Here is a 27,377-nt window from a genome sequence, read left to right on the forward strand (position 1 = left end):
ATTTTAAACCTGCGCCAAACTCATAAGAACTCCTTTTGTTGGATTTACATGAGTTGATAGCATGTTTATTTTGTGCATCATGATTACATGATTTGACAGGTACAGAACTTTTATCAGAACGATTCTTCTACTCAATCATATTGAGCCTTTCTAAGAATTTGAAGACGCCTTCAAAATATTTAAATAAATCTTTGTCAATAGATCCATCATGATGGTATTCCTCAAACAAATTACGAAGTAATCTAGTGAGATTCCATACCTTTGAGCTTCGACCTCGTTTCCTAGAGAAAATTTTCTTAGAAGGACTTTTATTTTTTCCTTTACATCGTTTTTCATCGTCTAAGATTTCCAATGTCTTAGATGAAGAGACATGATCTTGAGAGACCATAGGTCTTGTAGATAATAAGCTTTGAACAGTCTTTAAGGATTTTTGGCGTGCGTTACAGATGACCGGAAGAAGTTTCCTAAAGTGATTTCCCATAGGGACAAAACTTTAAGGATCAGTCAAACACAAACTTATTAGGTTTATAGTGTTTTCCTGCTCTGATACCAATTGAACAAGCGGGTGTACAACAACCACACACAATATTTCGTTCGGCAATCTGAATGGAAATTTCCAATATACTTTCAAGAGAACCAACTAGATAGTTAGACTCACTCTTTAGAAACGTATATGAAAGAGTTATATCTCAATTTCTCAATTCAATCCGCAATCAAACAAATAGGAATTTGCGAACCCGATTGAATAAGAGAAATAACTTGGACGGTATCACAAACCAATATACAAATGTCAATCAATTCAATCAACAGCCCAAAGGTAGGACTTAAGAACTGATTGAACTTAACCCACAACCTGTGATATTTCTATTATATAACAAAATATATTGCAGAAAAGAAATAACACAGACACCAGAATTTTGTTAACGAGGAAACCATAAATGCAGAAAATCCCTGTGACCTAGTCCATCTTTGAACTTCAGACTGGAACATAGTTGAGCCCTAACCAATCTCACATTGATCAAGGCAAATTTGTGATCCTTACGTCTCTGAACCCCAGCAAGATTCTACGCACTTGATTCCCTTAGCTGATCTCACCCACAACTAAGAGTTTATACGACCCAAAGTCGAAGACTTGACAAACCAATCTGTCTCACACGGAAAATTCTATTGATATAGATAAATCTGTCTCCCACAGAAATACCTATAAGTTTTGTTCCATCTTATTATAAATCAAGGTGCACATGAACCAATTGATAAACCAGAATTATATTCCCGAAGAACATCCTAGTATTATCAATCACCTCACAATAATCTTAATCGTATGGAAGCGAAACAAGATATTGTGGAATCACAAACGATGAGACGAAGATGTTTGTGACTTCTTTTAATCTTAACTATCGGAGATAAATCTCAAGCAAATGTTAGAAAGTTAAGATAATACTCAATCGTGATAGTATAAGTAAGATCAGAACACGCAACCACAAAGAAAATAATTGGGCCTGGCTTCACAATCCCAATGAAGTCTTGAAGTCGCCAACCTACAGGGTTTTGGAATAAACCTAAGGTTAAAGGAGAATCGACTATAGTCGCAAATAGTATCACGCATGAGGCGGGAGGATTAGGTTTCCTAGTTGCTAGAGTTCTCCCTTATATAGTCTTCAAATCAGGGTTTGATAGCTCTGGAACAAAGCAATCAATATTCATCGTTAGATGAAATCTGATCTAAGATCCAAGCTAAGTTCGCTTGAAACCAAAGCAATATCTCTCCACCATTAGATGGACTTAGATTGTTACACACAAATGAAATGTACCTTTATTTAGGTATGGGTAACCGTACCTAAACGTGTACACTAGGTTGGCTCAACAATAGTTAACCGAAGTTATCCATATGAACACTTTCATATCAACCTTATTCATCTTAACCACAACTAGTTCAAATGACTCAAATGAAACTAGTTATAGAGTTTTTCAATTGCTATATTCTCATAGAAGTATGCAAGAACACAATTGAAGCAAAATCGGTTTGATTCACTCGAATCAATTCATGAACATTATAGCCACGGTTTGCAAGTGATTGCATTCCTTATTACATAAATGTATCATTTCATGTCACAACCAATTCTAGAACTTTAACCCACTCAAGTATGCAAACGGGTATGCATACTTAGTCGGACTTGGACTGTGTCCGAAAGTATGCATACGGGTACGCATACTATGACACATCGAAAACAACAGTTGAATTAGTACGCGTACGGGTACGCATACAATAGTTCACGGACTTCAACTGAGTTTACCAATATGTGTACATGTACGCATACCAAGGCTCCCGGACTTCACCTGACCTCGCCAGTACGCATATGGTTATGCATACTAAATCATTCTTGGATCAACATTTATGCAAGTACGCATACTATGTCTATAATCCAAATGTGATTAAGTGTTATAAACTGTATTTCAATCATTGAAACATTCTTAGAGGATGACAATAGTTGTTTTCACGAACTATTAACATCAAAGCAATTTTTAAGTTATTGAAATAATCATTACGAAACATTCCAGGTCTACATCAAATGACTGTATCACACAAATCATGTAAGATGTTACCAGGCGATTTTCACATGATCATCTTTTTACTTTCATCAAGAATATAAGATGAACTTGGTCGAAGCGAAAGCTTACCAACACATAGTTCGATAAATATGTAAGCGAGTTAAAATCAGCTTGACATATGAAATGTGTATAATCGAATACTATATAGCAATAAGACTTTTGTCTCAATATATGAGATAAAGTAGAAATAGACTTTCCGAGTGATAAATGAGTTTCAGTATCGACATACCTTTTGTTGATGAAATTCCACAAGATCTCCTTAGTATTCCTTCGTCTTCAATTGATGAACGTTGTGAAGTATAAATCTCAACTACACAATCTATCCTAGTCCGAGACATAGCTATAAGTAGACTAGAAATCAAGACTTATAGTTTTGATCACTAACATTGACAAACAAGCTGGAGATAGCAATTCTTACGAGTTTGACCGAGCAGTGCTCTAACAAAGCATATAATAATGAAATTATAAAACTTTATCAAGTTTATAGACATACCTTTTAGTAGAATTAATCCAATCGTGAATCCTACGGCTTTACCAAATATTCAACATCTTACTCAGTATAATATTTGGGCCCCAATTTTGTTGATTCCTTCACGGTATTCATAATAGGGCATTTCTAGGTGAGAATGCGCTTTCAACACAATCAATTTGTGTTGGGGCACCACAGATGATTGAAACAAACTTTTCCGCATCTTTGGATTTTTCACCATCTACAGTTTTTTGCTTAATTTGTTTCTTCTTCCACATATTCTTGCGTTTCAACTTTGGATTATCATAAAAGGGATCACTTTTAGAACCCTTCAGATCTATGTCCATCTTTCCCAAAAATTCTTAACTTCCAAAATCATGGATTTTGCCTTTTCCATAGTCATGGAATTTTCTGGGAAATCATTCAATTTTACATTCAATGCATCATTTACTTTCTTTGGTATCCACTTCTGAATGCGTTTAGGAACAACTGGAACCTTCTTCCCATTATTCTTTTCAAGGTTTGTCGAAAGAGAATCGGATTGACTATTCGTTTGCAAGTTAGTATTTCTCAAATTGGGAGCATCGGATCTTGTCTTCGTATTTACAAAGTTATCCTTTTTATAATCATCACAATTGTGAAAAGGTTACGTATGACGTTTATAGGAAAATCTTGGTTTATCAGAGCACTGATTTCTTTCCCTAAAAGTTGGACTTTCACAACCCGTAATGTCAAGGGTACTAGCCTTAACATATGAACTAGGTTTGATCAGTTCTTGTGATACGTAAAAAATAACATCATGAGGTTTGATCTAGGTTGGATATCCCCTTTGCAGGTAACCTTTATTTCCGCAATAATAACAAACATAAGGAATGTTCTTACCTGGATTCGTGTGTGCTGGCTTTGGAGGTTGATATACTTTATTATTTTGAACATTAACTTCCGGTGAAAATATTTCACTTTTGCCATCAGTGGAAACCTGTTGTTGAGAAGAATCACTAGCTTTGACAAATTTTACCTCTTTGCTAATACTTGGAGCATCTATTCCCTTATAGCCCAATCGTCGTGTATCACAATGATTTTTAAATTCTCTTATCATAGTGGATAATTTGTTTAAGCTAGTATTGAACTTTTTCAAGTCCTTTTCTAACATCTTGATTTTATCAAGAGCAGCAGCTAAATCATCCTCAAGGCGTTCTTCTCGAGCGAGACAAGTGCTTTCTCTGTCATCAAAACTTATTTGCTTGGAGTTAATCCTTCCTTCAGTTACTGCAAGTTTCTATTCTAACTTATAGAAATCTTCACGAAGATTATCACATTCAAGTGAGGATCGAATTGTTAAGGGAATTCCTATCATAAAAACCTGAGTAAATTCTTCTAATTTCTTGTTTCATGACAGAAATCAGTCATAAAATGGTGTAAGACAAAAAGTTGTCATCTTTCTCTTTTCTAACGGTTTCAGAAGCTTAACATACTCTGAGATTTCCTCATCTGCATCTCTATCGATCAGAGTCACTTTCATTATAAACTTCATCCAACTGTTTTTCCAAGCTTGTCTCCCCGTTATCCACGGTTTCTACATCAAGAGGATGTTTAGATATTGATCTAGATGTATAGTTTCCTCAGGTGTTGGATCCAAACTTTGAACAAAATCATCTGGTTGATTTTGAAAAGGTAATACATTATTAGAGATAGTACGTTTGTCCATAGAATCAGATTGCTCCGAACACTGACTTATTAGGTCTTACACGTGTTTGCCTGCTCTGACACCAATTGAAAATGATGGGTTACCAAAATACACCACCAACTTTTTATTAGGAAACCTGTATGGAAAAACTTAAATATAATTCCAAGAGTTCAACTTAATCTTAATGAATCTCAATGGAGGAATAATATTTAGAGTTATATCTCTTTCTCTCATAATCATAAAGTTTACAGAGACAAGTCCGTGAACCTGATTTATGTGTGAGAGTTCTTGAACGATTCCAAAGATCAATATCCACGAATCAATCAAGTCTTATCCAGCAAACAAGGATGGATGTATATACTTTGATTGATTTACGTACAACCTGTGATATTTCAATTATAAAGATAAACAATATAATGCGGATAAAAAATAACACTGACACCAGAAATTTTGTTAACGGGGAAATCGCAAATGCAGAAAAACCCTAGACCTAGTCCAGATTTGAACAACAAACTGTATTAAACCGCTACAGACACTAGCCAACTACCGATTAACTTCAGACCGGAATGTAGTTGAGACCGAATTAAACCCTCAAAGCAATTCAGTTACAGCCGCGCTCCTTATGCCTCTTGAATCCTAGCAGGACACCGCGCAATTAATTCCCTTAGATGACGTCCTTTACATCCTAAGAGTTGCTTCAACTCAATTGAAGACTTTAAACCAATCTGCCTCCCACAGATAATCTTATATGTGTAATTTCCTTTTTGATCGTAGATCAAGGTGACATTGGAAATCGATAGCAATAGACAAAATCTAGGTAACCTCAAAATCCGGACTTATGTTTCCCGAAGAGCATCCTAGATTATTATTATTCACCTTACAAGTATTAAACCCGCGGAATCACAAAGTCTGAGACGAAGAAAACTTCGCGATTTCTATCTATCTTGTTCGAATGAGCAGCTCAACAATCAAACAATATGAGGATACACGAACTATCAAGATAAAAGATAGTTGGACCTGGCTTCACGAATCCCTGTGTGAAGTCTTTTTTAGTCGCTAAACCCTATAAGGGTTTTAGGGAGAGGACGAATATAGTTTGCAACAAGGACACACAAAGAATAGTGTTAGGTATATATTCAAAGATCCAAGTTGCTTGAGGTTCCCTTTATATAGACTTTCAAAGTATAGGTTGCTTTAGGTTTAAGCTAAGATAGCTTTGGAACCAAGCAAACAATACCCACCGTTAGATGAATCTTTGAAATGAGATTAACATATCAAGATATACACTCTAGTAAGGATGAACCGTAACCGAACCGTGTACAAAGACATTGTTCATGGACGGTAGCCGATTGAACCATAAGCTTAATCATTTTCATAAACACTTATGACTTTTAAGCTTGAGTCACAACCATAGGTCATGATGTGATCAATCATGTCTATATAGTATTTTTAGAGATTTATGCAAATGCTAATTATCTCACATAAATAATTTATGTGCATCTGAAAATATTCGACAGGGCAAGTACGTGTACCAGGTACGTGTAATCTACCTTGTTCTTGACTATTTTTGTCATGGTACATGTACCGAGTATGTGTACCATTAAGACAAAAATAAGTTCCGGTTCTTACAAAAATTTTCCGGTTTGCTTACCGGGTATGGATACCACACCGGTTTCAAAATCAACAGTTTTTTCGGTATGCATAGTAGGTATGCGTACCAATCCAGGTTCATGAGTTCACAGACTTTTTGTGGTATGGATATCGGGTATGCATACCACTAAGTCATTGTCGACATATAACTACGCCGGTACATGTACTGTGTACATGTACTACGGCTCTGGACCTATAACAGTTTTCCCAGTTTGTGAAACTGGTATACATAATGTCTTATGTCCAGATTCACAGTAGTTCTATATTTCTCTCTAAATCAATTCGAAACATTCCCAAATAACATCAACGACAACATATCACTACTTTAGCCTATTTTTGAATTATAATATTAAATCACGATTTAGTTTATGAACAATAAATTGTCCTTAACCGAAACTCATCAAGTATGAACAAATGTTCATTAAGCTTAGTCATTTATATTTCGAGAACTAATTACCAAGATAAAATTGACTCGAAATTCTTGATATGCTTGTAATAGTCTAATTAGTCATGCAAAATCGTCTCATAGATAGAAGGATGAATATAACTTGAGAAATAGGTGGTTCAGTCTTCACTTACCTTTTGTTGAAGAAGTTATCCAAAAGCTTCGGTTGATCTTCGACTTCAAACGGTAGAATGCAGTGATGTATTATTCTCAAGTACACTTCGGCCCTAATCCGAGACTTGACTAATTGTATACTAGAAATCAATATATAGTTTTTATCAACTAAATTTGACAACAAGCTTGATATAGAAACACTTGTGAGTTCGACCGAGCAATGCTCTGACATATACGAATCTAAGAAACATGGAAACATGAAAGCAAATGATCTTTCAACTCTCCCTCGAAGTACACTTGTTGTAAAGTTAAAGATTTTTGATCATGAATCCCAATCTATTCAAGCTAAAGGAATCGCTTTTAAAGATGAAAAAAATCGAAAAGCTTCTGTAGAGAAAAATAGATTGGTAGATGATTCCGATGAATTTATTGCAGAAGATTCAAGCGATGATATTGAATTAAAATTGTCATTGGTTACCAGACAGTTTCGAGATCTCTTAAAGAAAAGAAATAAGAGATTCGTAAAAGATGATCATCGTACTTCTCGTCCTCATGATCGTGTTCCATTCAAGAAAATAAAATATCAAGAAAAATATGATGAATATCAGCCACAATGCTTCAAGTGTAAAGGTTTTTGTCATTTGGCGAAAGACAGCCCTAATCTAAGGAAATACACTGGCGGTAACGCATTAGCTGTAACTTTGGATGAGACCTTAGATTCATACAACTCCGAAGAAGAGGAAACATCTAATATTGCACTAATTTTTAATTTAATCTCGTCTTGTTCCATAAGTGATTTAACCATTTTGAAAATGGGTACATCTTCCGATATAGAAAATCCTACTAATGGTACAAGGGAAAATAAGACAAAGTGCACAACAGTCTTGAATCCAAAAATTGCTAAGATGTCCTTCCGCAATTCCAAGAATCATCAAGGTGATCAATACTGTCTTAACCAATCTCCAAAAACTTCAATGTATTCTAGGTAACAAGAGAAGATCTAAGAATCATACTTCACTAGATCAAGAATATTCTGCATATTGTAAATCCCATAATGAGAGAAAATCTCATACTAATGCCACCTGATCGGTAATAGATTGCATTCTCACCTTGTGTGCCATTTATGAGTGAGAAATCAAAATGAAGGCACTTTTGTGTAGATCATTGGAATAAAATCTACTAATTTAAAATATATTTAAATATATGCTTATTTGTAGGAATACTATATATTCCGTAGTATGATATTCTGCAAATATATTTCGGAATTCATAAAGGATTCTTCTCATTCTATGGTCATTCTTTGCCCGAAATATGAGTCAGGATCCAATGTTTTCTCTTGCAAAGGTGCTTGATCTAAAATAGTTCTTTACGAATAAGTATGCACTATCCCTTGATGCTAAGAAACCGAAGAAAATATCAAAAACAGAGATTGGCTTAGAAAGAAGGAATGAGAAAATATACTGAAGAAATATCAGTGTATTGAGATATTGACACAACTCTGTGTTCAATCTAAGACATGCTCTTGCAGAGTCCTTCACCAAAACTTCTCAACTGCAAGATATTCTTGTCAAGCAACAAGGTTATCTTCTTTAGGAAATCCACAAGCTCAAGATTGAGAATAATAACCCACCTTCTTCAAGTGATGATATGAAGGATTAAGTTTCTCACGGAAGAAAAATAAGATTAAGTTCTTATTAGGAATACACTAATCAAAGTATTGATTTATTTCAATGTTTTGTATGAGGTATATTCGAATAAATTATCAATTATTATGAATGAATAAAATTTATGTCATAATTTTTTGTTTCATTATTTGATAGTTCCGATTGCATAAGCTTGCTTTGAATGGTCATATTTTTATTTTATTGATTTTGATTTATGAGATGTTACAATTAGTTTCTGTTTTTGTTAACCTTATTTCTGATCTCATATTGGGTTATCCCTTATGGTTTGTGTGGATTTTTGATTTAGCGAGATTAATTTTTATCCTTTTTAGGTAGGCTTTATCAAAGCATCATAAGGAGATATGATTAAAACTCATGTGTGAAAGTCATAATGATGTTGATATCAAATTATGTTTACATAAGTTGTGTTTAGCATAACATGTGAGTTTTGGGCATGCAACAGTTAAAACCGATTCAACCTTTCTCTGGTAAAGGTTGCTCTTGTTGTTGTTCTTTTGTTCTTACGATAGGATGACAACGAACATGGGGAGAATTCTTATTGAACTGGTGCTTAAATAATATATCTTTCTGGGAGAAGTGGCTACGGAAATCGATGTAACGATTCTTTGTTAGTTAATCGTTTTTTCTATTTAAGAAAAGAATGATTTCATTGCATATATTTTTCTTTTTCTTAACAAAATTTCGGTATAATTATTATTTCCCGTTATGTTGTATGGATTGATTACTGCGATTCAGTTGTTTCTGGTTGAGAAAAACTATGTCAATTTTATTGACTTATTGATTTGGCATCTTCTTTATTGTTTGGTGATAGACACATTTTTGTATCTAATTTGATCTCAATACTATATATTGTTGGCACTCGATTTTGTACTAATTTTGTTATTTTATGTATTTGTAGGTATTTTTTGGAAAATTCGGCTCGAAAAGTTGATTTTGGCACCCGGAGGACAGGTATTATTCGGAATCTCGCTTTTGGATAAGGGGTAACCAAATTACTAAGGGGCACCCCCAGGTCACCCCAAGGCAGCTGCTATTCGCACCCCAGTTCAGGATAGGGGGACACCCTTTCTTCTTCGTTTGAAAATTGAAAATTGGAGGGAAACGAAGAACAGTTCTGCATGATGTTTGATCGAGAAAATGAAGAAGTTGGAATGCGATTCAATCGCTGAAAATTGGCATAAAGATGTGATATGACATAGGGAAGACATTTTGGGCATCGAATATGATCGACATTGGCTGGAAAGCTCATTTTAATTCACGAGCTCAAAACAGAGCAACGTGAACTGAACACGAGCTCAATCGTGTTTCTGCTATGCATGGAGTGATGTGGAGGCGCGGGAAAGCTTCTGAGGCGTGGAGAAGCTGATTAGGAGCGTACAGGGAGTGAGTTAACGTGTGGAGAATCTAAATTTGGTAATTATTCCTATTTCTGGGCAGCGAGCAATTAGAGGATTAATGGGAAATTATACGCATTGATGTTAGGATTTCGTGCTCCAAAACACTATAAATACAAGTATCGATCATTGGGAAGAGGCTGTCGAGAGTTGGGGGTCGATCAGAGCCTCTGAGGAGCAGAAACAATCGATATCCAGGAACGGGTTCTGCTGCTGCTGCTGCCATTAAAGAGCTTGAAGAACACGAAGAAGAGACTATCCAGGACAGTCTTATTTTCAGCAGCACCAACAGCAATAGGCTTGTGTTGTTGTTTACAGCATCAAAGTATTGTCGTTTTTTTATGGACGCTCAGCGTGGGTCGTAGATCCACTGTTTTATCCTTTTTCAATCTTTTGAACACCCTGTGAGCTTGAATTATTATTTTGAGTGTGTGTTTGATATGAATAGTTAAACCCCAATACTGGGATGAAGGAGGAAGCCTTATTTCACACTTGGGTAATTATATTTAATTCTTTTCATGACTTTTGCATTAATTTTAATTGAAAATATGATTTAAATTAATTAGTTGTGATTTTATTTGATGGGTCATGCTTAGATTAGATGATTTGATGTCCCATGCTTAACATTTACACCTAATATTTTGAGGATCAATCTTGGCAATAAATTAGAGTCGATATATTTAATATATTTTTCGAGCTATTATTGATAAAAGAATTATTATTTGAACCTTAAGAAATGAAATTGGCGGAATCCTAGTCCCAGTACCTCTCGCCCATTGTGAAAAATATTGTGTATATATTTTTATTTTTAAATCTTTACAAGTCCGAGCAACGAACTTTTACTACCACTTTCAAAACTACAACAAAATGGCGCCGCCGACGCGGACTTGTATATAGGTTTATTTTTATTATTTTTTTATTATTTGTTCCTTTCTACTTTGTCTTTTTTCTTTGATTTACAGGTTCGAAGTGGAGCACTAAGGACTTGGAGAGGAAAAAGCTTAAAGCGAAAAGCGAAAAGAGAAGAAAAAAAGACAATTTTAGGATTTAATTTTTAATTTTTTTAGAGTGTGTGAGGAAAACTGTAATTTTTTTATTTATTTATTTTGGACTTTGGACTTTAAACAATTGGACTTTATTTTTTTTAACCCTACGGAAGGGTATTATTAAACACAAAAAATAAAAATAAAAAATTATATAAACTGTGTGCAGGGAAGGACGACGATTACTATATCGTCTCGGCCCCTCGGGTTCGCACACGGCATAGGAGTCGTGGCCCGAGTCGACGACAACGGTTCATCGCCCGTCTGGTACGGGAGGTAAGTCCAATCGAAACACCCGCGAATCTCCTGCAAGCGGGTTACTGTCTGCTTTAAGGTGATAATTGTTTGAGGACGAACCAGACTGTCTTTATTTTCCTAGTAAATGGAAAGGCCTGGCCAATACAAGATAAGGGTTTGGATTTCATCACCGCTCCCTTCTTGCCCACCTTAGGAAAACGAAACCTAACGCGAACCCAAGCTTAAAATTTGGAATAGAACGAGACTGATAGGGTAACGAGCTTAATAGGAAACTCGTTCGAAAAATATTGGTTGCTCTTTAAGCACACTCCAAATTTCATGATGGTTTCTGTGAGTTGAATGAGTGACTGCGCCGCCTTGTGATAGCGGTGAGGCCTTGGGTATCAAAGCTCCACTGATCTTCCCTCGCCTCAATTCAACTTACTTTGACTCGGATTGATTCCAGAGGGGTTTGCTCAAATTGTAACGAATTCTTTTTCGAAGGAATAGAAGCTGGTCTAGAAAACAATCTAAGTGGAGCCATCATGCTTTTTTTTTGCTAGAAATCTTTAGGTTTGCTTTGGTGGAGTCGAGTCGGCCTTGTTTGTGATTGTATAGAATCCCTCTGTAGTTTATATTTCTTCAGTGATGAATCCTTTTGAGGAGACGCCACCTGAGATGACGTTGCGAGAATATATGTCTAGAAATTCTCGTTATCAAGAGACGTCTTCGGAAATGACTCTTGGTGAATATATGCATGGGCAGCGATATATGGATACTCAAACTTTTATTGAGGAATCACCTCTAACGATCTATGAGAAATATTATAAACATAGACCATGTAGTTGGGAACAAAGCTTGAGAATTCGTGAATATCAAAAATTATATTGTGATGATGATGATGAGGAGGATGGTGATGATGATTATAATGATATTTCTAGTTCAAATCCAAATAATTTTAATAATTATTTACCTATTCAAAAGGACGAGGATTTGACTAGAAATACCCCCGTTTTAGACGATGATTACGAAGCCGATAGTGGTTTAGAGGAACGGGTTCATTTCGAAAATACTGTTTTAGAGTCTAGCGACTTAGAAACAATAATCTTGGAAGAAGAAGATAGACCCGTAGAGATGAGTAAAGATGCACTACCTGATAATAAATTAGAAGAATCAATTGACCATTTTCAAGAATCTAATGATCCAGAAATTAGGGAGATTGTTACTAGTATATCTAGAGACACTAAAAACTCTAAGTTTGGGGGTGATTATCACCTTCATAGTGCCTTACCTTTAACTCTCAGAAAGTCCCTTCACTTAGGACTTGATATCTCTGCCTCGACAATTTTACAAGATTACCTTCATACTCGTTTTCCTGAACCTAATGATATCCAGGAAGAAGTTCAGTCGTTAGAAACCCATCCTCTGGTTTGCCCAGGCTATGATCCCCAAATTGACTTTGTTTTCCCACCAAATAGTTTTCTTACAACTGTGGGAACGTTTATATTCCAAATGTGTCGAATATTAAGTTGTGAGACTAAACCTAAATGCCTTAGGAAATTAGGATCGACACATTTGCTTAAGAATGACCACTATTCTCATTGTGGTCAATTTTGTAACTCATATATGATTGACTTAGAGGATCCGCAATTATTTAGGTTATTACTTTGTGATTCCAAGTTCTTATTTGAGTTTTTCCAGACTCTAGGACCTAATAATTTGGATCCAACCTATGAAGAAACGCAGCCAATGAAAATATTCTATTTAGACCCTTTCATAGAACCTGAACCTGAACCGCAATTAGCGATAGTTTTCAGGAAACTAGGTAAGGGCATGCTTTTCTTGTCCATTTTCTTGGTTCACTGCAGTTTCCTATGGTCAACTCTTTTTTGTTTTGAAGACCCACAGTTATTTCGACTGTTACTTTATGGTTCGAGTTGACCAATCCTTTTCTAAGTCTGGCTGAAGACTTTAAACTTAGCACTTCTTGGGAGGTAACCCAATCTCATGCAACATGGTAATATCTTTCCTTAACTCTTTTTCTTCAAGTGATAACAATTTCTCCTTGTTCATGCTTTTAATTTTATCTTTAGAACATTGAGGACAATGTTAGATTTAAGTTTGGGAGTGGGGAAGAATCTTTTTGTTAGTTTTAAGTTGCAATAAATAAACTCCAGAGCCTAGAAATTTACGCCTATTAAGGATAGCACTAACCAATCTAAGTGGATGGAAACATTTTTGTTTTAGGAGTTGAGGAACCAATCTGACTAGATGGAAACATCTATAGAGTCTATTCATAAAAGCACAGAGCTCAGGTGTTAGAAATAACATGATAGTTTCGCCATATCTCGTCGAGTCCTTTTCACTTTCTATTTTTAGTTTTCTTTTATTTCAAGTGATTTGGTGGGGCACACGATTCAACTTGTTACCTTTGCTAGGGTGAAATAGAGTGACTGAGTTATCAAAAAAAAAAAAAAAAAAGACCGGACCAGTTAGACCAATCGGAATAAGTATTAACACTTGGATAGCAATATGCGTGTGTTCTCCCTGTTTCCGTCGCCTAAGCAAGCGTGGAATGCAGGACCCGTGGGAACTATCGTGTAATCTTCTGACAAGAAGCATGCGCTTGGATCAAAAAGATCTATTCATGCCGTTAAGTTAAAAAAAAAATGGTTATTGTTATGTGTAGTCAACTGCTGGTTCCCTTGTATTTGCCAGTTTGTTGATCTAGATTTAAGTTATTGACCACTGGTTCCCTTGTATATGCCAGTGTGTTAATATTAGTCAGACCGGTATCTCAGTCATTTAGGTTAGGTTCATCTTGGCAGAGGCCTTCAGACAGATATGGAAAACACCGTTCACTTTTCAACCATCTACATTTTTCTTTTTCCATCTTCTTAATCTTTTCATGTGATTAGTCTGACTCCGAGTATGATGTCCATTGTGAAACTATCTTAGTAGAGCTATGTCACTTATATGAATTTTAGTATGCTTGAGTGCAAACTCGTGTACAACAATTGGAATTTCGCATCAGGGTTCTTCCTCTTAGAGTCAATAATTGTATGCCAACCAAGGAGGTTCTTTAGTGCTTTCCAAGGTTCTGCATAGATAGCTAGGGTCTGGAGTATTGGTTTTTGTGGGTACACCTCTGATAAACCCACCCGAGATTAACTCGGTCACTTTTCAAGAATAAATTTTGCTCGAGGACTAGCAAATAATAAGTTTTGGGGTATTTGATAGACACATTTTTGTGTCTAATTTGATCTCAATACTATATATTGTTGGCACTCGATTTTGTACTAATTTTGTTATTTTATGTATTTGTAGGTATTTTTTGGAAATAAATATTTTTGGAAAATTCGGCTCGAAAAGTTGATTTTGGCACCCGGAGGACAGGTGTTATTCGGATTCTCGCTTTTGGATAAGGGGTAACCTAATTACTAAGGGGCACCCCCAGGTCACCCCAAGGCAGCTGCTATTCGCACCCCAGTTCAGGATAGGGGGACACCCTTTCTTCTTCGTTTGAAAACTGAAAATTGGCGGGAAACGAAGAACAATTCTGCATGATGTTTGATCGAGCAAATGAAGAAGTTGGAATGCGATTCAATCGCTGAAAATTGGCATAAAGATGTGATATGACATAGGGAAGACATTTTGGGCATCGAATTTGATCGACATTGGCTGGAAAGCTCATTTTAATTCACGAGCTCAAAACATAGCAACGTGAACTGAACACGAGCTCAATCGTGTTTCTGCTATGCATGGAGTGATGTGGAGGCGCGGGAAAGCTTTTGAGGCGTGGAGAAGCTGATTAGGAGCGTACAGGGAGTGAGTTAACGTGTGGAGAATCTAAATTTGGTAATTATTCCTATTTCTGGGCAGCGAGCAATTAGAGGATTAATGGGAAATTATACGCATTGATGTTAGGATTTCTTGCTCCAAAACACTATAAATACAAGTATCGATCATTGGGAAGAGGCTGTCGAGAGTTGGGGGTCGAGCAGAGCCTCTGAGGAGCAGAAACAATCGATATCCAGGAACGGGTTTTGCTGCTGCTGCTGCCAGTAAAGAGCTTGAAGAACACGAAGAACAGACTATCCGGGACAGTCTTATTTTCAGCAGCACCAACAGCAGTAGGCTTGTGTCGTTTTTTACAGCATCAAAGTATTGTCGTTGTTTTCGCTCAGCGTGGGTCGTAGATACACTGTTTTATCCTTTTTCAATCTTTTGAACACCTTGTGAGCTTGAATTATTATTTTGAGTGTGTGTTTGATATGAATAGCTAAACCCCAATACTGGGATGAAGGAGGAAGCCTTATTTCACACTTGGGTAATTATATTTAATTCTTTTCATGACTTTTGCATAAATTTTAATTGAAAATATGATTTAAATTAATTAGTTGTGATTTGATTTGATGGGTCATGCTTAGCTTAGATGATTTGATGTCTCATGCTTAATATTTACACCTAATATTTTGAGGATCAATCTTGGCAATAAATTAGAGTCGATATATTTAATATATTTTTCGAGCTATTATTGATAAAATAATTATTATTTGAACCTTAAGAAATGAAATTGGCGGAATCCTAGTCCCAGTACCTCTCGCCCATTGTGACAAATATTGTGTATATATTTTTATTTTTAAATCTTTACAAGTCCGAGCAACGAACTTTTACTACCAATTTCAATATTACAACATTTGGTATCAATTATTTTTCTTAACGAAATTCGGTGCAATTGTTGTGTTTCCATTGGGTTTTCTTTTTTTTCAGTTGCTTCCGGTTGAGAAAAACTATGACAATTCAATGATTTGACTTATATCTATTGTTTTTGCTTAACAAAAATACAGGATCATTTGTTTAGTCCATTTTTATTCCGGATGAGAAAAACTAAGTTAATTATGATCTTAGTTTAGGCTTATCAAATGTAAGATTTTGTTATTCAAGTCTAATCGAAGTCATTGACAAGAAAAATTAGTTAACTAACCTAGTGTTTGTATTGTCTAAAGGAAGGTCTAAGTTATTTTATGAATTATTAGAACCTGATAAGATAAATTAAGTTAATTCTGATCTCTATTTATGTCTTATCGAAATAAGTGATTGTACATACACAATAGGTTCTGCTAAGAACTAAGTTATCTTAGTTGATTTATGTTTCCTTGATAATATACTAAAACAAGATTATCTTTGTAGTTTCGGTTTTAGTATTGGTTACCTAAAATGGCATGTGAAACTTTCGTGCTTAACTCTCATAGGTTATACAAGTATTATGGATTTGTAAGATCCTTTCAGTTTTCCCTTTTGTTTCTTCGTTTCTTTGTCATTTTTGTAACAGAAAGGGGGAGATATGGAGTAAACAACTGATTTATAATCACTAGGAATGGATATACGTGCTTAAGACATTATATCTAACGAAAGAGTAAATCATAGACTAAGGGGGAGAAACATATCATCTTGTTGTGTAGTATTTCATACTACAAAAGGGGAATAACAAAAATGTTTGGATTGAATATTTACCTAGCTTTCCTATAGGGTGAATAAAGCTTTTGTTATTCAAATATATACAACGGCATTTATTTTTTGAATATATGCAGGATATTGTGTTGTTGAAACTTGGAATCAAGCGTATGAAGAATGAGTTATTTTGTAATTTGTTTATCTCCATATGTAATAGAGTTTTGTCACTAAAATTGACAATTAGGGAGATTGTTAGAGCATAGCGCGGTTGAACCCACCAAGCGTTGGTATGTCAAGTTTGGTTGTCATATTTTAGTATCAAAACTCATCTAGAGTACCTTGATTAATTATTAGAGTCAACTTCGTTTAGGTTAGACTAGAAAGTATAAGAATGTTGAGACTTACAAGTATTACTCTGAAGACCTGAAGAATGTGAAGAAGAAATGACTGCAACGAAGACATCATCCTTCCACTTGAGGTTAGTAATGCTGGATTGACTTATTTCCATATATAATGTATCTTTCAAGCCGCTTTATATTGAAAACATAACATGCGAATCGATATTTATGACATTCTAATGATTAGACTTGGTCATAGCATTATGATCAAATTATCAAGAAATTACATTGAATTACGAAGTATAACACTTATCTTTTGAACTTCGTAAATCCAGCATCAACATAATATATGTATTTCGTTACTTGATTATGTGTGTGAAAAAGCGGGGGTCTAACAACACCACCCAATATTTCGCTTATCAATCTGTATGGAAAAACTCGAATATACTTTTAAGAGAACCAACAAGGCTCAATCAATTAAAAGTATATCAACGAGTTTATATCTCTCTCTTGTTTTGATTTACTCGAGCTAATAGAAATCAGCGAGTCTTTAATCAAACACAAGAAATAACTTGGATGGTACCAAAGACCAATATCCAAGGATCAATCAACAACCAAAGGTTGGATTACTCTAATTGATGATCTAACGCACAACCTGTATTATTTCAATTATAAAGATAAAACAATATAGTACGGAAAGCGAAATAACACAAACACCAAAAAAAATTTAACGAGGAAACCGCAAATGCAGAAAAACCCCAGGACCTAGTCCATATTGAACACACACTGTATTAAGCCGCTACAGACACTAGCCTACTCTAAGTTAACTTCGGACTTGACTGTAGTTGAACCCCAATCAGTCTCCCACTGATCCAAGGTATAGTTGTAACCCCTACTCCTCTGATCCCAGCAGGATACTGCGCACTTGATTCCCTTAGCTGATATCACCCACAACTAAGAGTTGCTACGACCCAAAATCGCAGGCTTTGACAATAAGCAAATCTGTCTCACACAGACAAGTCTATCAAAGGATCAATCTGTCTCCCACAAATAAACCCTAAAGTTTTTGTTCCGTCTTTTGATAATAATCAAGGTGAACAGGAACCAATTAATAATCCGGTCTTATATTCCCGAAGAACGGCCTAGATAAATCAATCACCTCACAACAATCTTAATCGTATGGTAGCGAAACAAGATATTGCGGAATCACAAACAATGAGACGAAGATGTTTGTGACTACTTTTTATATCTTGCCTATCGGAGATATTAATCTCAAGATAATCAATCTGATTATACTCGTACGATAGGAGATGCAAGATTAGATCACACAACTACGATAAAAGTAGTATCGGTCTGGCTTCACAATCCCAATGAAGTCTTTAAGTCGTTAACTTGGTTTTAGAAGAAGAAAACCAAAGGTTAAAGGAGTAACGACTCTAGCAGGCAAACTAGTATCACACGTGAGTTGTGGGGATTAGTTTTGCAGAGTTTCTAGATATCCCCTTATATAGTCTTTTAAATCAGGGTTTCGCCTGGTCACAAAGCAAACAATATCCACCGTTAGATGAAAACCTGATTTAGATTCAAGCTAATATTTCTCAACCGTTAGATCGAAAACTTAGCTTGTTATACACAAATGAAATGCACGCTTCTAGGTTTGTTAACCGTACCCAAACGCGTACATTGTTGTTTCAACTATAGTTAACCAAAAGGTCAGCCATAAGAGCATTTCATACCAACCATATTATTCTTCACCGTAACTAGTTCAAATGACTCAAATGAACTAGTTAGAGGGTTTTTCAATTGCAAGGAAATCTTATGTACTATACAAGACACAATTGAAGCAATAATGATTCACTCGAATCGGTTCATGAACTTTATAGCCACGGTTTGCAAATTGCATTCCTTGGTCTTTATAAGTTTAAGTTCAGAAATCATCTTCAGATATATAACCTTCTTAAGTTCGCACACTAGGTTCGCGGACTAAAGCAACCGGGCAGAGTTTACAAACTCCAGCAGAAAATATCGGCAAAGACTTTCCGCCGGTTTGGGGACTGGTACTCACGCAACTAGTTTGTCAACTACATCAAAATTTATGGGGATGAGAAGTTCGGAAGTTCGCGGACTTGGCAACAAGCCATTCTTCCGGTTTCTCTTGACCAACAAAGTTCGAAAACTTTTGTTCAAGGGATAAGACTTATGCACATATGTGTTTCCACAACAATACTTATGTCCATCATTGGTTATGTAATCTAAACTCTCATTCCAACCATTGAAACATTCTTAGAGGACGTTATGTAGTTGTTACACCATTTCTCGTCAAAGTGATTGAAACATATCGTGACTTTCGTCACTAGGTAAAGATAAACATAGTCGAAGCGAAATGCTTACCAACACATATTTCGAGATATAGATAGGAGAGGTATACTCGTCTCGAAATACCAAATGTGTATAATCTAAGTTTATATATAACATACGACTTTTTGTCTCAAGAAGTAGGAGATAGAGTAGATAGACTTTTGAGTGACAAATAAGTTCAAGTCTTCACATACCTTTTTGTCGAGAAGTTCCACCGGTTCCTTGAGTAGTTCTTCTTCTTGTATGATGAATCTCCATGAAGTCCTTGAGATCAACTACACTTTCTATCCTAGTCCGAGACTTAGCTATATTTGACTAGAAATCAAGACTTATAGTTTTGATCACTAACATTGACAAACATGCTTGAGATAGAAACACATGCGAGTTCGACCGAGCAATGCTCTAACAGTGTGGGATATGGGTGTGATTTCATCATAGGAAACCATGTATTATTACATTGGTTTAAGGAAGTAGATGTATGAACTTATTTCATAATCGAAAGGGAAATCATAAGTGTGTTGGTCCGGTTCTTCATTGAATAATATTTGGATGACCAGTGCAAGATGACAAGGTAGAACTGATCTTAACTTATGTTGAGAACAAAGGTGTAACCGGTCATAGCCTATATTGTATGAGAACGTGTAACCGATCCTAACTAGTTTTTGGAAGCAAGGTGTAACTGATCACAACCTACATTGGGAAGCATAGTGTAATTGATCACAAACTACTTTGGGAAGCAAGGTGTAACATGTCACAACCTATAGACTGGTAAGCATGGTATAACCGGTCACAACGTATATTGTGAGTCATGGTATAACCGGTCCCAAGAGTAAAACTGAGTTTCCAATATTCACATATTTCTTTATGTTTTATGTGATTCTGGAATTAGGGTTTGCTAAAATAGGAAACTTCTAGATGTCGACATTATTTGAACATGTGGATAACTCATCATTAATTGTTCAAAGATATTTCTTAATGCTCAAGGTGATCCTAAACCGAAATTTTGAAAAATATTTAATTATGATTTTCAAATATATATGTTTTAATTGCCAGCAATTAAAGCATATCCTCTGGAAAAGGATATGCTTTAGCTAATGTGCTATTGTAGCGGCTTAATACAGTTTGGTGTTTAAACATGGACTAGGTCCCGGGGTTTTCCTGCATTTGCGGTTTCCTCGTTAACAAAAATTTCGGCGTCTGTGTTATTTCTTTTTCCGTATTATATTGATTATCTTTATAATTGAGATATCACAGGTTGTACGTAAATCAATCAAAGTAGATAGTCCACACTATTGTTGGACATGACTTGATTGATCTTGGATATTGATCTTTGGAATCGTCCAAGTAATATCACGGTATAATCAGGTTTACGGACTTGTCTCCGTTTACATATTGATTGTGAGAGAAAGAGATATAAACTTTTCATATAATTCCTGATTGAGATCCATACAAGTTTCCTAAGAAAAAATTGGTGGTGTATGTTGGTACCCCCACATTTTCATTGTTCAATCACATCTGAAACAAATTATGATGAAGGTAATCTGCCTAAAAACATCAAAAGAGAATGAAAAACCTTCTTCTACTACTACTGATGATCAGACGAAATCTAATTCAAAGGGAACTTTGAATGGGTTCTATGAAAAACATCATAAAAAATATAACTTTCAGACTCTTGATAACAATTCAAGTGAAGTTTCCGATACTGCCGTTTAAATGATGCACGAGATACTAAGAGGTGTTACAAAAGATAATATTGGAGATAAATCAAATCTAGGTTTGTAACATTAAATTAAATGAATATGAGAACCCATTCGATTTCTCTTTTGCATTTTATAAGAAAGAGGGTTTAACAAATTGGAAAGGGGAATTAAATACAGTTAAGTAGGAGAAGGGAATTAGATGCAGTTAAATGGGAGAAGGGGAATTAGATGCAGTTAAGTGGGAGAAATAAAATGTCTAAGAAGTTCACTAAATCCTACCACCAATTACAGTCGTTGGATGCGTAAATACCTGATCAAACCGAGAAAGGGAAGGAAGATCCTAGCCCCCAGTTAAAAGAATGAATATATCTCAACCGTTACATAACATGTTAAACACTCTTGTTTTGTAAGTATAGATATGTTTCGACACCCTCCCAGTAATCCAACACCCCAATAGCATCCATGATAAATGTCGGTTTATAAAAGTTGCACCCGAGACAAATACACCAAATCACACAAGCTATGATATGTTAACATCACAACCGTCCATCAGTAAATGCGGTCAGCCGTAAAACTGGCTACAGACGTTACATAAAGAACCATATTATTGGGGCTTTAAATGGATGGGTTTTTTGGGGATGTATAAGGTCATGAAATAGTAATTCATAGAGCCCCTTATCCTGGTATTTTTATAATACCTAATCTACCCTTAATATGATAAGTGCTAATTAAATTGTTTAAGCTAACTAATTAGTATTAGTGAATGTATTAGACAAATCAAATGATTAAACTTTTGGAAATCAAAACTTGATTTTGATTTTGATTTTGAAGAAGGAAAAATGGTGATTTTAGTGATTTTTTTTTGAAAAAATTTGAAGAAAAATGATGAAACCCTTAGTCACAAAACTCGGGATAACCTTATAATCAACTCCCAACTTCAATTTTATCGATTCAAATCCTTTAAAAATCAGAGTAAAATATGAATTTTTTTACATGTTACGACTGGAAAAATGTGTCAAACCAACCGTAAATACATTGGAATCGGCGACTGACTCGGAGAATTTTTTTCTTCAAGGATCTCGTTTTCAGCGCTCTCGTTTTCTTGAATTCAGGTGATTTGTTCTTCAATTCCTTCAAATTATACAATCTAAATGATTACTGATGATTAGGTGGTTTGATTCGTGGTTTACTGATGATTAGGTTGTTAAAAAAGTTCCATCTATTACTTTACTTGATGATCTGTTTGAAGAAGGTTTAAATCCATGGAAATTTTCATTAATAGGAAGATTAGAATTACAGAGGATTAAATTTTTGGATGTTGCTGTTATACTCATTGGGAAAAGGTTTTTTTTTTACAATTAAGCTTGATAATGAGGTTGATCGTCAATACATTAAAGCAGGATTGTGGGAAGTTCAAAATCAGGTATTAAGAATCAGAAATTGTATTTCCAACTTTCGTCCTGTTTATCAGAGAACATCTAAGGCTCTGGTGTGGGTAAGACTGCCTTGTTTAGGTTTGGAATTCTGGAAAGAGAATATCTTATTTGCTATTTTTAGTGAAATAGGTACTCCATTGAAAATTGATGCAGGTACTGAGAAATGTGAAGTTGGATATTATGCAAATGTGCTTGTTGAAATTGATTTTAATCAATCCATTCCTAACAAAATATGGATAAATACGAAGTATGGGGGTTTCTTACAAGACATATTAATTCCAGATTGTCCAAAGTTTTGCAGTTCTTGAAGAATTATAGGGCACCTAATTTCTGAATGCAGAGTGGAGAAGAACAAGCAGTAATCAAATGATAAAAATCCTCCACAAATTAATGTTATACAAGTACCTGAAGTCAATAATGTTCCTTGTGATATATGTGACAGGTCTGAAGTTGAAAATCAGGTCACTACAGAAGTAGTTCAAGTTGTTACACCTAATAATCAATCAGTTGAGGGGGATTCAATAATTAGTAATATTATTATTTCTCAAAAGTTGATGAAAACTCCAGAATCCATTCCTCTAGTCGGTGGAATATTTATAACTTTGTCACAACAACAAAAGGAGGAAGATGATATTGTTGAAGAAGAAATAGTGGCAGATTTGGATCCAAAACAGCTCATCAAATGGCAGAGGTTGCTACTTTAGAAAGAAGTGAAGTTAAATTTGTGGATTTTGGCTCAGGAAAGGTAACTACAAAACCTGTTGCTTTTACCACTTGGTCTTCAATTGCTTCTAGTTCTTCCACCCAAAAAGGGAGGAGCTTCTACAAAGCAGAACACAGGTCCAAGTGTAGTAGCTGACAAACACATTGCAGATACTACTAAAAAATTACAAATAAATATAATTTTAGGAGAAATGTTGGTAAAAGGGGACCAAACATCCCCATTAATCCAACATGAATATTATCTTTTGGAATCTTGGGGGTCTTAGAAGAGCTAAGGCCCAACAAAAACTTAGAACTTTAGTAAAACAATTTTCTCTTTCTTTACTTTGGGTTTAAGAACCACATGTACACTGCACCCCTTCTTTTTGCAACAAATTGAATCTGCCTGGGATGTAGTCAATGGCAATTCACAATACTACTTCTTCTCATAAGGGCAATATCTGGTTATTTTGGAGTAGCTCAATTTCAACTCCTTCAGTGGTTTCTATTACAAGTCAAATGATTACAGTGGCAGTTGGTAAAGTCATGATTTCTGGAGTTCATGCTAGTGTTAATGTAGTACAAAGAAGATTTTTATGGTCTGAAATGCAAATGATTAGTGAATTTAAAAAGCCTTGGGATTGTATTAGGTGATTTCAATACAATTTTATCAATTGAAGAAAAAGTGGGTGCTAGAGCTCCTTCCAGAATATCAATGTTGGACTTTAATGAATGTTTGGATCAGTGTCAGTTACTACAAGCTCCAAAAAATGGTTTGGATTTTTCTTGGTCTAATTGCCAATATGGAGATAGGAGAATTTTATGTCATCTTGATAAATCCCTTTATAACATGGAATGGTTAGAGAAATTTCCAAATTGGGGGTATAAAGTTGGATTGAGGGTTGTATCAGATCATTCACCATTACTTGGAGGGTGTGTCAATATTCCTAAGCCAAGAAATGTTCCCTTTAGATTTCAAAAAATGTGGCTTGAACATTCAGATTTTATGAATTTAGTTGCAGAAAATTGGGCATTGCAGATGCCTGGTGATCCAGCTTTTGTTTATATGCAGAAGCTAAAAAGATTGAAACAAGTATTGAAAGATTGGAACTGGAATGTTTTTGGAGATGTACAAACAAAAATTAAGGAAGCAGAAGAAGATGTAAGAATCAAAATGATTATTTCAGATAGTGATCCATAGAATGTTACTGCATTAGGTGATTTGGTGAAGGCACAAAATGAATATAATTCAAGAGAAGTTCACTATAACACAATGATGAGGCAAAAATCAAGAGTCAAATGGGTTAAAGAAAGTTTAGCTAATACTCAATTTTTTCATACTAATATAAAAGTTAGGCAGTCTCAAAATATCATTACTGAAGTGGAAGATGAAAATGGAAGTTGATCAAGAGAAAATTGCAAATGTGCTTGTCAATATTTTTGAGAAGAAATTTCAGCATCAAGAAAACATTATAGATGATTCTATTCTGTCAGTCATACCTCAACTTATTACAGAAGAAGATCAACAAATGCTGGAAGCATTACCAACAACAGATGAAATTCAACAAGCAATTTTTGACATAGATGCAGAAAGTGCTCCTGGGCCTGATGGTTTCTCAGGTATGTTTTATAGAAAATGCTGGAATATTATTCAACAAGATTTTATCAGTGTTGTTGGAGAAGAAAATTTATTCCAAAGGGTCTTAATTCAAATTTTTTAGTTCTTCTACCTAAAACACAAGGAGCCAAAAAGCCTAGTCAATTCAGACCTATAGGATTAAGCAATGTAAGTTTTAAAGTTTTCACTAAAATCATTACATCTAGAATGAGAACTTTAATTACAAAGCTCATATCTCCACAACAAGTTGCATATGTCAAAGGAAGAAGTATCCATGAGCAAATCCTTCTAGCTTCAGAACTTGTGAATGAAATGAAAACTAAAAGAAGGCGAGGTAATGTTGGTTTAAAGATGGACATGTCCCAAGCATATGATTCTGTGAATTGGTCTTTTCTATTTAAAGTGCTTCAACCATTTGGTTTTTCTCCTGCTTGGTGCCAATGGCTTCAAATACTATTTGAGTCTGCAAGAGTGTCAGTAATGGTCAATGGAGGACTAAGAGGTTTCTTTTCAATGGGAAGAGGATTAAAACAAGGAGATACATTATCTCCCTTCTATTTATTCTAATGGAAGAAGTGTTAAGCAGAGGAATAACTCAATTCGTTCACTCTGAAAAATTGCAGCCAATGGTAAACAGAAAAGGTATTCACCCTATTCACTTGATGTTTGCTGATGATGTTTTCATATTCACAAATGGTTCTAAAAGGTGTTTAAATAATCTTCTTCATTTTCTTAAACAATATCAAGATAGTTCTGGTCAGATCATAAATAGAAGTAAAAGCAAATGCTTTGTAGATGGTTTCACTCCAGAGAGAAAACAACAAGTATCTACTCTATTGTATATGGATCTTACATCTTTTCCAAACAAGTACTTGGGTGTTATTCTAATGCCAGGAAGAGTGAAATCATCAATTATATGGCCAGTAGTTGAAATGATGCAGACAACATTAGCTAGATGGAAAGGAAAGTTATTGTCTTTTCATGACATACTGATATTAATCAAGTCAGTGTTGTCCAGTTATCCAGTATATTCTATGGCAATATATAAATGGCCAAAAACAATCATCAAAATCTGAAAGGATTATGAGGAATTTTTTATGGTCAGGGGATGGTGAAAGAAGGAAATATGATATATTAGCATGGAAAAAGTCTGTACTCCCATCAATGAAGGAGGTCTTGGTATAAGAAGACTTGAAGTTCTTAATCAAGCATTGTTAATGGAGATAATGTGGAAGATGCATAACTCTGATGAAGAGTGGGATAACTTCTTTGCAGCTAAGTATAAAGACAAAAATGGTCAATGGTGCAACAAATGGAAGTTCTCATCAGTAGGGTCTGGTTTGAAGTGGGCTTGGAAACATTTGAGGAATGATATTAGGTGGATTATTGGTAATGGTGACAAGATTTTTGTATGGTTTGATGTGTGGATAGGTGATCATCCTTTAATTGAAACAATAGGGTATACATAATATGTGAAGGATAATTTGAATATGAAAGTTGGAGCATTATTATCTCATCAAATGTGGAAGATTCCAGAAGAAATACAAGATGATTTGCCTACTTTGTTGCCTGCAGTGAGTGGAGAAGCTGATATCATTGTGTGGTGTGGAGATCTGAAGGGGATTTTTTCTACTTTTTCTGCAGTTAATATAATAAGACACAAGGAACCTTCAGTTCAGTGGCCAACAAAAATTTGGAAGAGGTTCTTACACCCCACTATTTCAAGCAACATTTGGAAAATGAAACAAGTTGTTTATGTGGATGATATCAAGAAGATGAGTCAAGGTTATTCCATAGCTTCAAGATGCTACATTTGAAAAAATCATCAAGATAGCATGGAGCACATTCTATGGCACTGTCAGTTCATTACAAATATATGGGAATGGCTAGGTAATATTCTTAGCTTTAAAATTCCTTCCTCCTTTGATGATATTTTTATAGCTTCTAAGCATAAAAGTTCCATCATATAAGAAATCTGGGCTACAGCTTCATATTCTACTATTAGAGAACTTTGGTTTCAGAAAAATAAGCCCATGTGTGAAAACTTTCAACCAAATATGTCTCATTTCAAAAGTAGAATTATGAACCTAGTGTTTGAAGGTAGTTATAGAATGAAGGGCACAAAATGGAACCAAGTCTATGATACAAATATTCTTAACTTCTTGAACATCAGAAATAGATATACAAAGTACATTTTAATTGTGAAATGCCAATGGTTTGCACCAGCAGAAGGTTACATAATGTTTTGTTGTGATGGAGCAGCATTTGGAAATCCAGGCAATGCAGGTTTTGGAATTATTGCAAGGCATCATACTTGTTGTGTGTTGGGGAAAATTTCAGGTGGTATTGGAATAGCTACCAACTACATTGCAGAAGTCATGTCTGTGGTATGGGCAATTGAATGGGTAGTAAAATTGGCTTGTCAGAAAATTAT

General features: G+C 35.1%; 2 protein-coding genes across 2 annotated transcripts; both read left to right on the top strand.

Annotated features, from left to right (window-relative positions):
• Positions 1 to 23,745: 23,745 nt before the first annotated feature.
• On the top strand, positions 23,746 to 24,526 carry LOC113315469. The gene is made up of 2 exons (XM_026563744.1): positions 23,746 to 23,863; positions 23,976 to 24,526. The coding sequence occupies exons 1-2, from the start codon at positions 23,746 to 23,748 to the stop codon at positions 24,524 to 24,526; spliced, it is 669 nt and encodes a 222-aa protein (XP_026419529.1).
• A 983-nt stretch (positions 24,527 to 25,509) lies between these two features.
• Positions 25,510 to 26,019, top strand: LOC113315470. Its single transcript, XM_026563745.1, has one exon. The coding sequence runs from the start codon at positions 25,510 to 25,512 to the stop codon at positions 26,017 to 26,019; it is 510 nt and encodes a 169-aa protein (XP_026419530.1).
• Positions 26,020 to 27,377: the final 1,358 nt, after the last annotated feature.

This window comes from Papaver somniferum, chromosome 10 (assembly GCF_003573695.1).
Source record: "Papaver somniferum cultivar HN1 chromosome 10, ASM357369v1, whole genome shotgun sequence".
Taxonomy (NCBI): Eukaryota; Viridiplantae; Streptophyta; class Magnoliopsida; order Ranunculales; family Papaveraceae; genus Papaver; species Papaver somniferum.

Excerpts from the sequence above, each read along its gene's own strand:
- LOC113315469 (XM_026563744.1), top strand. The coding sequence starts at position 23,746 with ATGGCAATTCACAATACTACTTCTTCTCATAAGGGCAATATCTGGTTA. Across the intron at positions 23,864-23,975 it reads AATGATTACAGTGGCAGTTG|GTGATTTCAATACAATTTTA; the intron begins GTAAAGTCATGA and ends GGATTGTATTAG.
- LOC113315470 (XM_026563745.1), top strand. The coding sequence starts at position 25,510 with ATGGAAGAAGTGTTAAGCAGAGGAATAACTCAATTCGTTCACTCTGAA.